The 19157-nt window shown below is 35.0% G+C and overlaps 1 protein-coding gene across 5 annotated transcripts in view; it reads left to right on the top strand.

Annotated features, from left to right (window-relative positions):
* IMMP2L (inner mitochondrial membrane peptidase subunit 2) overlaps positions 1-18481 on the top strand; it is a 453769-nt gene extending 435288 nt beyond the window's left edge. For 4 of the 5 annotated variants that reach the window (XM_062609580.1, XM_062609579.1, XM_062609577.1 and 1 more), the window contains exon 6: positions 18183-18480. In XM_062609580.1, the coding sequence (XP_062465564.1) occupies positions 18183-18302 (120 nt within the window). In that variant the 3' untranslated portion in view covers positions 18303-18480. Of the gene's footprint in view, positions 1-18182 lie in introns of all 5 variants that reach the window. The other variant, XM_062609578.1, reaches the window with a different exon arrangement.
* Positions 18482-19157: the final 676 nt, after the last annotated feature.

The following is a 19157-nucleotide window of genomic DNA, read 5'->3' as shown; positions in this document are numbered from 1 at the left end:
ACATTTTATCTGAGTACCCCAAGAGACTTTGGCTTTACTATTCTCATATTCCCTCATTCCCAGAGCTGTCATATAGTATAATGGTATTTAAAGAATTGCATTTAGAAATGGAATGTACTCAAGGTCACTAATATTTCAATCCCCATTACCTACGCTCAGTAATCCACCTACTGTTATTGCTCCTTTAGCATTGCAGTAAAAAATAAAGACTTCTGAGAATTTTCTCAGACTCCTCCCCCTCCCCAAATTATTAATGAAATTTGGAAAAGCAGTATCAATTACTGTATACTGGTCCTGGGCCAGTGTACTCCAAAGTGAGCTTTTCCTTTAATCTCTGAATTTTTTATCAAGTCGTTTAGGAAGCTAATTTAATGTCAGATGCTGTCTTGCATTTATTTCAAGCATATCTTCTGAACAGATGGATTTTAGTGGAGAACACTTCATGAGCTTTAAGTCAATATAAAAACCCAGATTTTTTTTAATCTAACTGTAAGCCTTGAACAGAGACACCCAAATTAATAGCACAGTTTTCTAGCCTCCCTCTACAGGCAATAGAGAAAATGGGGAAGAGCAATACAGCTTACTGCAGGTCTGCATCACTATGTCAAGTTCTTTTGCGTTGATTGTCTACATAAGTTTGCATGTTTTTCAGTTTAGTCTATGAGTCAGGTGGGAGAATCCAAGCTTGCTGAATCTCTGTCAAGGCTTCAAGAGTATACTGTGAGAGGATGTAGTAAATAAACAGTTCAATCAGTCTTTATTTAACCTCAAATCTTATATCTAGATGTTTTCTCAAACTCAGTTTTCTAATGATAACTTCCTAAATTTATGTTCATTTTAAACTTCTTCAACTATTGTTTATACCATGATCCCTAGTCATTGCTCTCTCACATTTGTGTTTTATCAGAGCACAAAGTATTGACTGCCAAGTTAAATCAGGCTTTTTCATATGTCTCCCTTCAGGACTTGAATTATGTTAATTTGGGCTATCAGAAACCCTAAGGTATTTGATTTATTATCCTTTTAGCATTCAAGCACCTCTTTTTAGGATCAGAGAGATGTTAATGTAGACAGTCTCTCTAAAGAAGGCAAGATTGCAGCAGGTATTCCAAATATAGAGAAATTACTTGAAGTTTTTCCCTGGTCATTACCAGGGAACTTTTTCTATGTAAAACCACGTATCCTTGAATTTGGAAAAAATGCAACAGTATAAGCCATGGATAATAATACTAAAAATCTTTGGATCTCTCTCTTATTCTACCCAAGGAGCTCTGGATAGGGCCTACGTATGATTCCTTTTGTGGGTATTTCTCCATATGCTTCAATAGATTGGATCATACCAATGGGTGAAGTACAGTGTCCATCAAAACAAATGCAATTATATCCCTTAAATCTAATAAACTCTGTGTCAGGCTTGTAAATTTTATGGTAGTCTGCACTATATTCTAATAGCTGTCTGAGTCTAATGCCTGTGAGGCAATTGGCTGCTCACTACCCATATCTTGGCTTACATAAACGGACAGGAGATTCAGAAATTTCAGAGTGAACAAGTGTTCCTCTTTGTTTACATAAAGCTTTGTCCCTGTAGATAAACAAGTCCCTCAGGTCATCAACACTTTTTAAGGCTGAAAAGAAATTTCAGTAGCATTTACATTTCTGTAATAGAAATACAGATATTTCAGATTGTTTTCTTTGGTTGGTTGGTTGGTTTTTTGTTTTTGTTTTCTGGGTGGTATTTTTTGTTTTGTTTTAGTTTGTTTTGGTTGTGTTTGTTTTGTATTGTTCGAAAGCCTAGAAGTCCACTAAATATTTCCCTCCTATGAATAGGAGTACGTTCACCTAGCACTTCAGTAAGTACCATGAAAAATAGTGCCTGTGTACTAGTGACATTCACAAATCTCATGTATTTGCTACAAGTTCTTGTGTTTCTCAGGTAAGTCCTGACAAACTGCAGTATTGTTACATATTATACCTATTGAAAATAACAGTCCTCATCAAAAACAAGATGCAGTGCAACTAGACTGTCATCTACCTATGTCAGAGTAATAATAACTGTTCAGCCTTGCTGTTCACAGTGCTCTATAAATAATAGTTGAAATTAGTAAGATTCAAGAGGTGGAGTTTGACATACACTTTTTACAATCTTCCATAAATCTGTTTTTTTTGGTTATATTTAATTTTTAATCTCTCGTTTTATAGAGGAAATTAAATAAATCTTAGGGCTAGATTCAGGTGTGCTTATACATGAAGAATAGCACTGCAACTAGCTTTACTAATCAGTCTGAAGAAAGGTTACAGACTCCAGTTAATGTTCAGATTATATATGAAATTAAGACAGTAAGAAAGTCACAGCTCAGGGTGGCTTATATGAAACATGTATAATGATTTTAAAAGAACAGAGATATTCATTATTGGCTCTGTGTAGTTTTGTTTTCACTAGGAAACACCAGTGGCAAGAATTAGTCTCTCAAAAAGCCTTAAGCATTGTAATAATAATCAAGAAATTATGAAAAAATTACCAGGTTTTAATCCTTATTTTTCTATACTGGTCTGTTTAACAAAGACACTCTTATTTTAATTTAGACATTTTATATTAATTTGGTTTATTGTCATCTAATTTTCTTTTTGTAGAATAACAAATTACTATTAACAAAAATAATGTTGATGTTTTTGGTAGCAAGCGCATTTTCAAACACTCCGCACTTCAAGTGACTTATTTATGAAAAATAAAGGTCACATCATATTTTTCACTATCTATTTTAAAGACAGTTTTTATACTACACTTTGAAGGCTGGAGAGTTTTCAGAACTGTTACTGTAATCCTTGCCATACTCTTAGAATAGCAAAAGAAAAAAAAAAGCTCACACTGAAGCTTTCCCTGTGGGTGAGATGTCATGAGAAACTTGTTGACTCCTGACTGATACAATGTGACACACTCCAAATCCAAAAGTATTTTATACAGAAATGCCATAGTGCATCATGTTAGTGCCTCTGCCAAACAGAGAAAAATTAAGGCTTCCTGATCATGTTGGTTACCTTTTCTGTTCAAGTAAAGGCTCTCTTACATTGTGACAGTGGCATTTGATAACAGAGAAGTTGGAGAACACAAGCTGAGTAATTAATGATTTTCTAGTTTTCAGGTGGATAACGTCAATCTGTTGTGAACTAGGAGGCAAAAGTACTTGTGATAGCAGAAATTTTAACTTTCTGTTTTCAAAGGAATAATAAAAATGTCAGTATTTAGTGATCAACAGCGCCCATATATCAAGCATAAATTTATCTGTCAGGCTGTCATCTGAGCACCGTTGCTCACATGGCTTTAGGATCTGATCACAACTTATGTATAAGCTATCATTTTTAATTACTTACAAAGAGTTCTACTGAGCATGTTTCAGAATTTTGATGTTTTAAAGCCTTTTCAAAAAACCTCATGAAATAGGGATTAATTTTGACATGGTTCTAAGTAAGAAATCTCAAATGATAATCATCAAATAGGCTCAACATTGTTTTTGTGGCATCAATAAATGTAAAGTAAAATGCAATTTGGCATAATAAAGATTCTGATATCTCTTTTTAATAGCTTCATGTCTATGATGCTCAACAAAAGGACTATTTTACATGTGTTTTGTACTTATGTAAATGAGTATGTGCAATGTACTAAGGAATGGAAAGTGGACACTGAATTTTTTTTTAGATTATCATAGCTTTGGGAATATCAGTTGTCATGCATGTATATTTTGGTGTACATCCTGTCTAGCATTTTCATCAGCTCAAGTGCTTGGTTTAGCATTTTCAGAAATTATTTAACGATTGAGAAGCACTGATAGTAATGCTTCTCAGTACAGGCAAGTAAGAACTTTAAATAAACCTAGAGTCATAGAGGTTGGGCAAGAAAAAGTTTTACTTAAGATGTATTGCATGATAAGTAATACATGTTAAATGAACATGTATTACTTAACATGTTAGGTATTACAATCTCAACGTTTGAAAACCAAAAGCATTAAAGCTTCTTTAAGCACTAAAGCTAATAACTGAGGCCAGCAGAAATATTATCCCTGAGAATAAGCCACTTTAATATACTATTTTCTGATATATTTTCTGGATAGTTGCTATGGTATATGCAATATATATTCTATAAATTTCTGTTTATTTCATCTCTCTTTTGAGGAGAATCTTAAGTTCTCTTTAAAAAGCCTTACTTTTCATGGTTGAAAATATGACCATAGCAATTTGCTTTCATTGCAGTCAGACAGGTGAGATGGCTTTCCCGAATCTGGATGAGGTTTAAAAAAGTAACAAGGGAGATAGGACATGCCCCATTAATCTCAATCAGTGTCTAATCTAGGGGGATGCTCTTTGGACAGAGAATTAAATATTTGTTCATGTGCTTCAGAATTTAGCTATTTTGTTGGAGAAGTTTTAGCTGAACCTGGAAATTAATCTGTCTTGGAAATAATTTCTGTATCCTCTGTCATCCAGATTCTGCTTGTGAATATGCCTTGATCTCCAGCCTTCCTCATAAAAGAGTGGGGATTTAAAGTGGATCCCCTTCCCATTTTGCATAAGGGAGCTAGGCAGCAGAGAGCTGGAACCAGAGTTGGCTGCTGCTCTGTCCAGCAGTGGAAGAAGGTTGGTAGAATTTTCTACCTAGAGAATGCAACTAGCAAGTAACTAGAAAGCCTTGAAGATGGATAATTGAGGCCAGCTGGAGGTTACCCCCTTTCTTGGCACACACATGTTAAGGGTAACAGGGCTTCCAGAATGGAGAAGTAACTCAGGAGTTACAGCCAGTTTTACCAGGCAGGAAAACGTCAGGATCCTATCCAGAAACATCTATGTACCTAAAAATTTCTTTACACAAATGTGTACTAGAGAGCTTTGCTGTGAGTAGCTGTGAATGAATTTCTGCAGAGATCTTGCAGAGACTGTGAAGAAAGATGGTGTGTAGTATTCTGAGATTGTAGAGAGCACTGCCCTGCTGTAGGACAGAGCAACCGCTACATTGGACTCTGCTGTTGCAGTGGATGCTAAAGATTATTCTTGCTCAGTATAAATTCGAAGTTCTTGGCCCCTTACTTAATATGTTAGTCCTAGTTTGGAATGCTTTCCTGTTGCAGCTGAATTTATATCATTACTGAAGTTTGGGGAGGAAGTCTGTCTTCTAATTTCAGAACATGAGCAGGCAGTGTGTGCTTGCAGCCCAGAAAGCTAACCATATCCTGGGCTGCACCAAAAGGAGAGTGACCAGCAGGTCGAAGGAAGTGATCCTGCTCCTCTACTCTGCTCTTGTGAGACCTCACTTGGAGTATTGTGTGCAGTTCTGGTGTCCTCAACATAACAAGGACATGGAACTGTTGGAACAAGTCCAGAGAAGGGCCACGAGGATGATCAGGGGACTGGAGCACTTTCCATATGAAGATAGGCTGAGAAAGTTGGGGCTGTTCAGCCTGGAGAAGAGAAGGCTGTGTGGAGACCTCAGAGCAGCCTTCCAAGTATCTGAAGGGGTCCTATAGGGATGCTGGGGAGGGACTCTTCATTAGGGACTGTAGTGACAGGACAAGGGGTCATGGGTTAAAACTTAAACAGGGGAAGTTTAGATTGGATATAAGGAGGAAATTCTTTCCTGTTAGGGTGGTGAGGCACTGGAATGGGTTGCCCAGGGAGTTTGTGAATGCTCCATCACTGGCAGTGTTCAAAGCCAGGCTGGACAGAGACTTGGGTGACATGGTTATTGTGATGTGTCCCTGCCCATGGCAGGGGGGTTGGAACTAGATGATCTTAAGGTCCTTTCCAACCCTAACTAGCCTACGATTCTATGGTTCTATGATTCTAACTCAGATTTTTCAAGCAACTCTAAAGTTTGTGTGCTATCTACAGCTTACTTTTTCTTTTTTCCAACTCTCTTGAGAATCTGGCCCTGCATTTGTTTACTTTTCATAAGAGCCACACTTTCCTTTGTCATTAGATGCTAACATCCATCTTTAGGGATGGCATCATGATTTTGGCTCATTGCATGTATTGGAGTAATGGTTAAAATCATGTCCTCATGTCTACAAGCATACCATGTGGCAGCCTTCAGTTGGAGACCGATTCACTCTTCAAATGGGTTAATGGTGCATACCACCAGAGAATGAGACTTCTGAGGACAAGGCATCTTCAGAATGACCTCTGTCATTCTGTACGTGGCTCCAGATGGCGTGAAAACTTAGGTCACTGTGGGAAATTTGGAATAAAGCGTGGAACCCTTACTTTACAGGTTTGGGTGGGTTTTTGGAAATCTAGTACTCTAAAGTAAGCTAGAGTAAAGTACTCTAAATTACTGTTCGTAATGGTCTTATTAAAATATGGGCCATGTTTTTAATCTACATTGAGTGCTAAGATCCTGATGAAGAAAAACAATTCAGTAAATGTGTAGAACCATATTTTCTCCAGAGCAGACTGATGAAAATGCATCAGAGTGAACTGTCTGCACATTTCACCGCTGCTGTCTCCTCAGCTAATTTCAGATAGTACTTAGATATCCAGGCATTGTAGCAATGGTGATGGATACACAGTCTGCTGCTGACCAAAAATGTGATTTCTGACCCCAAAATACTGAGGTACAAAATAAATGCTTCCTTTGCAGCATATTTTGGATGAGATAGTCTTAAAAGGGAAGCACTTAAAAGGAATTTTAATTATGTTGTTTTTCTGATGGGAAATGAAAGAACTCTGTGTAATGAATTAATTTTAGTGGTAAAGTTTAATACTTATATCTTTCAGATCCAGAATATTAATTCTTTTCCTGCACCTGTGACCTGGCAGTCCTATGTGTTTATATCTCGCTAAAATAGCCTAATAGCTACATATAATCTGAAAAATTGGATAATTTAAAAGGGTTAATAAATCTGGATCATCAGCTCACTGGAAATTGTATTAATATTATTTTATTTTACTTGATTTTAACAATGTGCTCAAGTATTCTACTTGAATTTTTAATTTCAGCATATGGTTTGCTGAACTATGATTTGATTACAACTATGAAATAATATTTTATTGAATATACAGTCATTAGTCTTTCTGCTCTGAATGAGAAGGCATAGCAGCCAGTAGTTTCCTGTGACATCTAAGGTAGCAGAAAGTACCTCTTTAGTCCAATTAACTGTTTTTCTAATGTAATGGTCAGGAAGACCATATGTGGGTTCCTCCTGTCATTCCTCATTTTTTCTGATGTCCCCATAATGAAGGGGTGCTCTGTTACCCTGCCCCTCCTTTGGATCAGCCCACCTGGGCTGCCAGGTGTATAGGCCAGGCCCGGTGGCTTAACCCATCATGTCACTTCGCTACCAAATTGCCTTCTCGAAAAGCATGTGTGCTACCTCAGGGAGAGAGTTTTCTGTGGAGAATTAAATAATCATCTCACATGAGATGTGCAGTCCTTGTAGACTCAGGACTACAAGGAAGAACTGCAACTGTATTTGATTGAGAACATGAATCTTATTATGCTTCTGATTTATTTTTGCAAAGATCTTTTTTCCACAGCAAAACCTGCTATGCCACTATCTTAGGCTAATCAGGAATGAACTGAAGAAGAGAAAAACTGAACATGAAGAGGACTAGTGATGTAGGCTGTGGAAATCATATTAATAAATATATAGTGCAAATTATTTAATCATCATTTCTGTTACAAAGTGAAAGGATAGCTATATGATTTGAATTATATCAAGAAACCTTGTATTTTGACAATTGTCACAGTATCATAAAAACAGAGAATGCTAAATAATAGTAAGATTGACTAGAAAAGAATCAAAAAATTTACCATTTTTTTTTCCAAGCAAAGTAAAAGCTGGTTTAGTGCATGTTCCCCATGGTTTTAACAGAAATGCAAAGTAAATCAGATAAAGACATGAAAGGAAGTATTTAAACATTTTAAATTCATATCTATTATTATAGCTACAAGAGGGAGAAAAATCTTTGTATATTTTTAAAGTATTTATGTGGGGTTTTCTTCCAGTAAATCAACTTGGGGAGATTATGTATAAAACAATTATCTTAATGAAATGTACCATTTTAGATGAGCTCTAACTATCCTCATACAAAGACCTCTATTAAACAGTCTTTTATAATTTTAATAACATGCCATGCAGCTATTTAATGACAGTTTGATATCCTAGCTGCTCATTGAATATTTACTCCCCATTGCTTTTTATAAGCTCACATTACCAACACAATGTTGTCTAAGTCGAAGTTTTTCTGTATGCCATTTTGGATGGAAATATAGGCAAGCCTAACAGTAGGAATTTTTGAAATGTTTAGTTAGGTGCAATAGTGTATTAAACAGTCATCTTTTTAAGGTAAGAAAAAGCTGAAATTATTTTTTAACAGTTTTGCAACAATCTCATTTGTATCAGGCTAAAACTGTTGAAGTGTGTGAGAAAAGTTGTGATTAGGGTGACAGATCTATTTGCTGAACATATACACTATTGCCACTGAAAATTTCTAAACAGTTCTCCTAGCTTTAGAAAAGATTTGCTTTGCCCATTAACAGTTGTGATATAATAATGTGTTGTACCATTTTGTTTTAATTAAGATATATTTTCTCACCTATTCCTTTGAACTAACTTTTCTGGTTATTGCTGACCTTCTTTACTTTGTCTTTTGTGTTGTTTTGTTTTTTCTTACCTTAGCATTAGATAATTATTGTAAGGTGATCTTGTCAGACTGCTAGGTATCTGCCAGGTAAAATTTAAGGTGCTGAATGTTCAAACAGCTGGGGTCTGCTGCTTCCAGTGATTACTTGATGGGGCCACACAGGCTGGAGCTTTTCTTAGCAGCAGACAAGGCAACAGGGGGATAAGATGTTCTCCATGACATCTTTTAGCGTCAATACTTAGACCTAAGTTCATAAGTAGCCCTGATTTTTGACCTATGAGATCAGGTACTATGCTCAGCTTTTCAAAAGAGAATGAGGAATGTAAATTAGGAGCCAGAGGCAACTAATATGCGAGGTTTTTTTTCACATCACTTGTATTAGCAAATTTGAGTATATCCAGAAGTTGAAACTTACTGTTTGCTTTCTGACAGTAGGATTACTTCCTTTCTTTTTTTCCAATCCTGAATGAATCTGAAATGTCATTTCTCCCAGCCTGTGTGCATGCGAACTCTGGTGGCACAGTCATACTTTTGGAAATTTGGTGGAATGTGATCTGTCATCTCGGTTTGTTTGCTCAGCTTTGCAGTACTAAGAACTCATCATTAGGGCCTGCATCTGTGAGCATGAGGTGGAAACAGAACACGAACATGCCAAGGCTTTTCTCCATATTGCACAGAGCATCACAGTAAATCTCTATGCCTCAGCAGTGCTGGGATGCCTCTGTCTGGCTCTCCTGGAAGCACAAAGCACTACAGGGAAGGGGTGATGGAGCAGAGGGCATGGTTCCATCTGCTTGAACACCAGCCCATGGGGATGAATTAAGTTTATAGAGAGAGAGACGACAAGTGTAGACTCTGGGTACCTGTGTGTGAGTGAGCCCTTACAGCTGCTCTGGGGACTCCTTCCCATGTACTACCTGCACTGTGCTGATGTATTTGGCAAATCTTTAGAATGAAGCCCTAAATTCATGACACACAACAGAATAAAACTGGAAATAAACTTAATTTGTAACGCACAGCATTTCTGCATAGTGTCCTAAGTATTCAGTTAGGAAAGACAATGCACATAATATTAGTGTAGTAAGCTGAAAAATGTCACTAAGCCTGACATTCTTCTGACTCTTGGTACTGACACAATATGCTGCTGAACAGGAATTCACATTGAAGGCTTTTATATATTCCTGAATAATTAATAGGCATAGATTTGGGATATAGCTAATACTTTCTAGATGAATATAATAAATGCATTTTAATAATTGTTTCCTGTCACTTGATTTATCAATTCTTAAAATATTGAATTGCAGATATACTACTATGTTTTAACGTGGGGCTGATTCATAAAAGCTATTAGTACATTTTGTTCTTCTGTTGAGTTACATGGCTTAGACTAGGAATTTTTGTGCATCACCCAGTGAAACATTAGAAAGCTTTTAAATATTAAACAATATTTATGTATATGCAGCATACAAAGCACACTATACTGTGCAGTAAGCAAATTATTTCACCATTTTGTTGCTGAAAATCTAAACTAAGTAATAGATTAGTTTGTAAATCTTTTTGTAGACCTATTTACCATAATGGTTTTGTTAATCATAAGCAAGAAAGAAAAATTTCTAAGGATGCTGTACTTACTGAAGATAAAAGAGTATTAGTGCTCTGTTATATGCTAACCTCTGTTTTAAAAAGATGCCTTTAGAAAACACAGAAGAAAAAACTGTGAAGGAGTGAAGAAGTTAATTAGCTATAGTATCTCTTGCAAGAATACATCCTTGACAATTCCAAGAAAATGCATTGAGATAGAATTCAGAATATAGTCAGTGGCATTGAGGGCTGATTTCTTTGGGAATTGTATAAAAAAATACACTAAACTGTATTCCTTTAAATCTGCCTACTATTATGAATGTAAATTATGGTCCAATGTTAACTAGTCCCTGTCTGCAAAATCGAACTATAGAAGAATCTGAGATGTGAAATGCATTCTGTTTATATTGACCATTTCCTTCCTTTACCTCTTTTGTAACTTTAGGTTTAACACAGGCATGTACATGTGGTAGAACAAATGAGAATGCGACCCAGTTATTTTGAAATTTAGTACATTTTTTCAATTTAATCAATAACCTGAACTTTTGTTACAATGCACTGACTGTGCTCACCTCTTCTGATATGAATAGATTCATTGCAAAACCATGCTGGATCGGAACAGTCACAATTGTTACACTAATTTCAGGCAGATACTCTGTGCTAACATGCAAATTTTATTAATTCTGGGTATCACACACTGCTTTTGAAATGTATTTCTCTCTTTTACATCTTATTTTGTGATTATGTCTATGTCTATGTCTAGTAGATGTGCACCCCTTTTGAGTGTCTATTTTCACTGCTTAAAACTTCTTAAAATAGTTATCGTTGATATGATAATTTCAGATTTTTAATAATATATTTTCTATCTCAATGGACATGTCTGAATTTGATAACATTAATAAGGACCTTTACAGATTCTACAATAGATCTGTGAAAGATAAACACATATGGGATGTTTTATCTATAGCTAGATCTGCTTCTGCTCTCAAACTAATGGAACCATAATAGAACACTTACTAGAAAAATTAATGGGCTGCACTCTTTTCCTTGTTATTAGATCTGTATGGCTGCATTTGGTCTGAATTGTTCATTTATGAAAGGAAAGAATGATGAAAATGCTAGGATTTTTCTATGTAGTTGAAAGGAATCTATAACTTTTTTTTTTTTTTTTTTGCATTCATGAGCTAGTTAGCATTTTGCTATGCCAACCTTCACTGAGCCAATGTAAGTTAAAGAACATCTGCTGCGGTATAGTTTATGAGCAAAATAATCTGTTGATTCTAATCTTTGTATTATTCTTGCATGCATAAAAGAAGGAGGTCAAGGATATTTGTTTCTCCTGCCATTGTTCATTATCCCAGATACTTCTACTAGAGAAAGTGGTTTCTCTGGGATTTTACTGTAATCCACAGGGTTTTATTTTTATTGAGCCTTTTTCCTTGTACTGCACTCGATAGTAGTTCAACCATGTACGGAAAATGAAACGTAATAGCAATCATGTTAACTTTCTACTAAAGTATGGATTTTTTTTGAAAAGACTAATTTACTGGGAGAATTCTCTTTGAGACCATTTTACACCAGAATCTAATATCAAAACCCAGTGCAACAACCTTTCTTAAAGACAAGCAATCTCATTTGACACAGATAGCTGTCCCACACTATATATTGTTGTTATCATTATAGCTGAAACCCTGCATAGTTGCCTAAGCATTTCTATCCTGAGATTTTCTTTGAGATTTTGAGGGCTGAAATATTGTAGAACTTTTTTCTATCCTTTCTCATTAGCCTGGTCCCTTTACACACCCTTTTCAACCTCCACAGTTTTGGCATTCCTGATCTTCCAGAATTTCAGTATTACCAAACTATAGCTAACTGCCTAATATGATGTAGGTAGCAGGGCTATGACCTACTGGATCTGGAAAAATTCATTAGAGCTGTATGTCTGCTCAAATGGCACCATCTATAAACCACTGAGGATTTCTCCATATTAGAGGATTTTTTACCTAATATGTATTGCCCCCTTTCAGAATCTGTGCGGAGTAGCAAGTATCCAGCCAGCAAAGTATAGTCTGAACAGACCTCTACTGCTACAGGGTTACTCCCTCCTGTCCCCGATGACTTTGTTTTATGAAACAGAAAATGAGAATAAAAACTTGACTACAGCTGATGTTCCATATTGCTGAGCATGTGAAATGCTGTACATAAAGCTTCTTTACTAACCTGTGTATTATAAAAAAAAGTAATAAGAATGTATTACTGCAGAGAACAGAAAGCATCATTTGTAACACTGTGATTGTTTATGGTTTTTTATATCTTTTTGGTTTGAGAATTATTTTGTGTGTGTGTGTGATTGAATGTTTATCATTGGCCATGGCATTTGGAAGGCCTGTACAAGGTTCTTAAAATATAACTTATCTTAAGGAACCAAAACAAAAGTGCCTTTTGAAACACAGAGGCTAATGTAAGCCTTTAAAATTGTGATTTTCTGGCTGGCTGTTGATGAAAATTTTGAAGTTTATAGTCTGTGGCACTTGTACTCTATGTCTGCTTCTGTTTTTTTGGGTAGCTTGCGTTGTTCCTTTCCAGTGGTATTTTAGAGGATTTGTATGATTTAAACATTTATTAATGAGTCCAGGAGACAAAATACAAATGAATATTGAAATTTTTCTAGGCTTAAACTTGATGAAATAATATAATTTTTAATATAGTATTTTTTTTTTTGGATTTCATCTTTAGAATGTTTGTATTCAATTACTTGTTCACGTACACCTTCAGAGAGGATTGTTGATCCAATGTTAAGGATTACTGCTATGCTTTTTCTTATTATTATCTTTCTATTACCTTCACTTATTATTATTTTCTGTGACTTATCTAGATATTCACACATTTGTTATATTATTTTATACTTTGTAATAGAATCATAGAATCATAGAATAGTTAGGGTTGGAAAGGACCTTAAGATCATCTAGTTCCAATATGATTATTATTGCATCTTCTGCCAGAAAGATGTACAATTTTCATGCATACTTCATGTTTTTATTGAAATAATTACATTACATTTCAGTCACAGTCCCCCCAAATCAAAATATATTGTAAGAAAATACTAATATAGACTATTTAATTTTCTTCTTTTCTGGTTTTGAATGTTTGGGGGTTTTTGGCAGTTGAAGAAACAGTGAAACCAAAATGTATTTATTAAGATTTCATCAAAATCACCATTTTTGTTTAGAAAAAATACAAAAAGAAATATCAAGTGAGGAGAAGAAAGATAACTGTTCTTTCCTTTCTCTACTTAAAGGAGAGTTTATGGAGAGTCATTTAGAAAACCAGCAGTAACAGTGGTACAATGTAAACATCACTTTTAATCTGTATTTATTATATATTTTCTTTTACATATGTTAGTACACTCCTTGCTCTCCTCCAATTTTTTTTCCTCTTTGCTAGTCTTAAAACCTCTGTCCAGCTCCCCCATCAGTTGTTTTTTTAATTCGCATTCCTGTTTTTTTTATAAGCCTGTCTTATCCCATGCCTATACTCCTATAAACAACATTATTATGTCAAAGTCATAAATATTTCATTCTATATAGAATAATGACTTCTTACTGTATATGTAAAAGCCTTGATTATACCACAAGATTATGCAAATGTAAACCAATATAAGTTATACAAGCAAAACTGTAAGAAATTAGGCAATAGTCACCTGCTCATTAGAAAAACTGTTGCAGCTAAACTAGCTAAATCAAATCTCCAGGCAGGCAAAGAAAGTTCAGAAAAGCCTGAGAAATGAGTCTTGAGGCCTTGCAGAATTGGTGCGAGGTCTACCAATACTGGTTTACAGGGATACAACTGGACTAATATTTTTGCATTGGCTCTTGTCTTTTTGTCTTGTTATCACTTCTAATTAGCAAACTGACTAGTTGGCATTTTTGCTTCTGCATTGCTGTTTCTCAGGTTATATGCATTGGTGCTGTACTTTCTTGCTTTAACATTGTTACAGAATTTGAAATCTGGGCTATTTAAGCTAAAGCAAAATCACCAAAGGTTCAAGGGAAAAAGAAGCAAAGAGAAATGTATGGGTCACTCTCCTAACGTGAAGTGAACTCACAACTGGGAGCAGCAGTACCTGAATTCAGCAGGTTGGGTAGACTCTATTTATCCTGAGAAAGCTGAGGATACCCTCGTTAGCATGACACCCTTATCGGGACCTAGATTTACATAGACATTTTGGTGTGCGCCACTGCAAGCTGCATTTATAGAAGATTCTTGAACAGTCTGAATGCCATTATGATTTGGGATTAGAAAAGGCATCATGCTAAGCAACAGTGATGGTGTCAAATGGCAAACAAACAAGAAGAGGTATAGAGTACAGTCTGTAAATTAGTGAGTATTCTAAATGATAAGTTTTAGAACTGGGGGGAGTGATAATAATATAATCCTCTATACTAATAAAGATGTTTTTATCCAAACCTGTTAGGACAGAATGAGCACGATAGTTATAAGTACCAGTGCAGCAAATTCAAACTTAATTTAGGCTTATCTTTCCCTAATGCAGTACCAAAACTAATCAGTCTCCATACGACTAACTTGCTAACAATGAGCAGACTCTGAGGAAATATGCATTTATCACAGTAAGTGTCAAAACAGTATTACTCATTCAAAACTTAGTTTGCAGATAAAATTGCTGTGTTAACAGAATGACTTCTTGGTTATTAAGTATTTAAAGATTTAAAAAAAAAACCAACAAAATTAATGCCTAAACAGCTCAGGTTATGGACAATAATATGGATTCTATTCAACATAGTGTCTGTTGTTGCCATAGCAAGAATAATAAATAGATCATAATGTAGAAATGAAAATCAGCTATTTAGATTGCTGGCATCTCTTACTCATGTCTGTAAATGAAATATGATTCTCAAAGAATTTGTGCCTGTAAAGCTTTTTCTTATAGTTAATGCAGTGTTTAAAGGGAGAAAACTTATTTTCTTATTTAATAAGAGTAAATAATTCTTTATGGAAGCTGATTAATCTGTTTTTTTTTCTTTTTAATAGGTTATTTCAGTATTTCACTGTTGTGATGGAAAGCATAGCTCTCAGTTCACCCTCTGTCTATATCTAACCTTGATGAGGTCAAACCCGTTAACAAGGGCAGGTTATTCTCTGAGAGCAATTCTGTTCTTCCTCAGTGAAATTCATGGCTGCTGTGGTAACTACAGCATAATAGGCAATGGACAAAAGTTATCAAGGTTGTTTGCAGAAGTTAAATATCAAGGTGCTTTTAAAGTGAGCCTTGAAGTTATTACAAAAAAAGCCCTATAGCACCAGTGTCGTATGTTATTTCGTAAAGACTTCCATCAACCAACAATACCCGTTTTTCCTTTTTAGCACTAGTCATGTTGTCCTGTAAATCAGGTTTATAGGAAGAATATTTCTTTATTAGTTTCAAGTCAGATCATGGTCAATAGAAGTAATCCTCTGGGCAAAATTATCCCCACCTTCAGCTTCAAACAAGTTTTGATTCATTTATTATATTCTCAGTATGCGTGAGAACCCCCTGCTGACATCAGTAACAAGCAGTGAATGGAGAAAAACACATAGCTTTGAAAATGAGATGTTATTTGTGTTTGAGAAGAGTATTTTAACGTTTTTCTTTGTACTAAAGCTGTCACATTTTATATACAGTGGTGGGGTTTGCTGTGGTTTTATATTTTGTCACCAGCCTGTAATGTGTGTGCCATTATGCTGTATACTCAGGGAACACATCCCTATGGTAATATTACATTTGCAGACTGCTTTATGGTATAGTTAAGATAAAGGATATTGTGAATTCCATAAATATCAAATAAACTACATAGAAGTGTGTCAAGACTTAAAAAAACAGCTAAATACTATCAAAAAGAAAAAGGAGTTATCATTTAGGAGTCTGTCCTTTGCTTAAGTGCAGGAAAAAAGCTGCAATGGATCTGGGAAACAAGTGATCACTGCAAGGGCTCAAGCAAGTGAAATATAATGTCTGACTGCAATTAGAGTGATCTACTTCAGATTCTTTTAGATATCATGGGTTATTAAGTAACCAAATTATATTCACACAATTCAGCACCTGCTTCATCAAGCTACAGAATATGGAATTAGATATAGACCACTTCAGCTTCACTGATTTGATAATGTAGTGGAGAGAGACTGGTGAATATACATTAATCCTATGAAATTAAATCAAGAAAATTAGCTGAAGATATTCCTGGGGGCCTATTTGGTGTCTAGTTCCATAAAATGCCGAATTACCTGCTTACTGAAATAACTTTTTTTTTCTTTTTTTTCTTTTTTTTTTTTTTGTGATGACAAATGGAATGGAACTAAGAACTGAGTTTACATAAAAATTGAACCAACAATGTACAGGTTCAAATCAGAAATCCGTTTAACTCTGGCTCTGACAACAACCAGTACCAAATCATTAGAGCATAAGAACAGAACAAGTATATAATTTTTCTCTCAGTGTTTCCTAATTTGGAGTATAGAGACTACACTGTTACTTTTATTTTCATTTGTGTGTGATGGACTTTCTACTATTATTATTTGAACCAGTTCTGTTATTATTTTCTGGTCTCTTCAGTATCCTGTATAATGTATGCAATTATAATGGAATCATGCATACTCTGAAGAAGGATGTTGGTTTTTAAAATTCTTTAAGATAATGTCATCTGATGTTTCCTCATTCTTATGAGAAATGATGACATAATAAGCAAATAAAGCCTATGCATTCTTTATCTGTGCTGTTCTAATTTTATAGACTTCTGACCATGTTGACTCTTTAGGAGTCTGAATTATTTAATCTTTTTGCATATAGAGACATTCCAGTATTTCTAACCGTGTTTTTGTCCTGTTTGTAACTTTTCTATTGGCACTTCATAGTTGGTGGGAAGCTTACTCACTTCTGTCTCCAGAAGAAGTCTGAACAAGTAATGTAAGATGCAGAAGTCTATCCTGCACGCTTTTCAAATTAAGGGAGATTAACTCCATACCAAACTGATTAATTTAAATATTAAGTATAGATATTGAAAACCTGTCTTATGACCTCAATCTGAAAATATGACTATACTATTTTAGCTATTCTTAGTCCAGCCATTTCATACTGTATTTGAAAAGATTCTTGTATTTTTCTTAAGGTTTTCTAAACAATTTGGTTTTCTAATCTGTTACCTATAAGTGATTCCTTTGTAAGCAATGTCAATATTGACTTTGATTTTGATTTCTTGAAGTAAAACATTGATGGATTAAAATTATTGAAGTAAATTAATAATAAATAACATGGCAAAATATGTTTAAAAAACATGAGTGAAGTGTAGAAGTCCTAGAACTTCACAATATTTGATCTGTAGATGTGTTTCAAATAGTTCTATCAGAAATACTTTTTCATCCTCAGGGAAATATGTATGATTCATAGTAATTTCCGTTTTGGTTGGAGACAAAATAGAACTTCAAAGGACAGTGATAAATGGAAAGCACAGCATGTTTAGAAAAACCGCTGTCTTGGTGTGGTTAGTGTACATAGCTCAAATCCAAGACACAGGTTCTGTTTAACTTATTCAGAATAGACACTTGAACCCTGTTCTGCTGTACCCAGAATAATTAACAACCAAAAGCCTTAGGTGGATTATAGAATGCCTCATCTGTTTTGACTAGCTGTTTCTCTTGAACCTGAGAAAACATTCCCAGTTAATGTTTGTTATAACCAGTGCATTTCAGCAAGCTATTCTGAGTTTCACAAAATGTTTTATGTAAAAATTATCTCTGAAGCAGTTTTCCTTTTCCTCTTGTTACATGCATGAGATGCTCTTCGTGCATGCAGAGTTCTCTACTTTGTATTCTGTCATTGTTCTGTCAAATCATAATGTGCTTTGTATTTTCCACATTTTATTTTATTTTATTCTTTTTTCAGTATTTAAAGATTTCTATGGCTTACATTTTGGTTACAGGTTTCTCTTGGACTTTTACATGCTCGAGCTACTCATATCCTCTGGCCTCCACAACGTTGGCAGAAGTTACAGGCAGTGCTTCCTCCAGAGCGCAAACCACTCAAGAGAGAGCAAGAGTGATCTGAATGTTCACACAGAAAAACACTGAAGTTTAACCAGGAAGAGCTGCAGTGGTTATACCGTGTCCCATAAGAGATTTTGCCAAGTGTGCTTTCACATTAGGTACAATGTCAACAAATACATGTGACATCTTCATGTTAAAATGACACTGTAAGTGTAATTTTTGGGGGGATTTTGGTGGGGTTTTTTTGTTTGCTTTGTTTTTTTGGTGCATTTTGTGTTATTTTACTTTGAAATAATTGGTTGTAGAATGTGCAAGTTTTCTGGGAGCAGTAAAATGCTTTGACAGATTATGTCATGTTTGCCTGGATAAGAAATTATTAAAAAATTATTAAAACCTTCAAGAAAATATCTTTTACATTCATCTTGTTTCTTTAGTAACTGAATGGATCCTTTAGTGTTATCATTGATTGCCTACGAAAAAAAAATACGTGATAATCTTTTGGATTGTCCTATAATTTCTAATGCTGAAGAATCAGTACCTCTGTATCTGAAGAGTTCATCATATGCATTGTTTGGTTTTGTTGTTGGTTTTTTTTGGATTCACTGGTATGTGTTCTGCAAAACTACTGCCAGAGTCATCAACAAAAATGAAGGCATTTGTTCCTCACTTATTACCTCAATATTTTTCTGTTCATGTTATCCAGACATGCATTCTGCCTGGACATGTGCACACATACACAATGTGACATACATATACACATCAACATAGGTATAACCGTATACATCTGACACACAACATAGGCATATCAACTCTGTACTCATATAAACAGTAATGGCACCAGCGACCTCATCCTCTTGCTGACTGATAAGAATGAAAACACATAAGTGGGAAATATATAGAAATATATACAG

The sequence above is a fragment of the Pezoporus occidentalis genome, unplaced genomic scaffold, assembly GCF_034315485.1.
Source record: "Pezoporus occidentalis ecotype Australia unplaced genomic scaffold, CSIRO_AGI_Poc_V1 ctg14, whole genome shotgun sequence".
Taxonomy (NCBI): Eukaryota; Metazoa; Chordata; class Aves; order Psittaciformes; family Psittacidae; genus Pezoporus; species Pezoporus occidentalis.
This window is presented reverse-complemented; position numbering and strand designations above follow the sequence as displayed.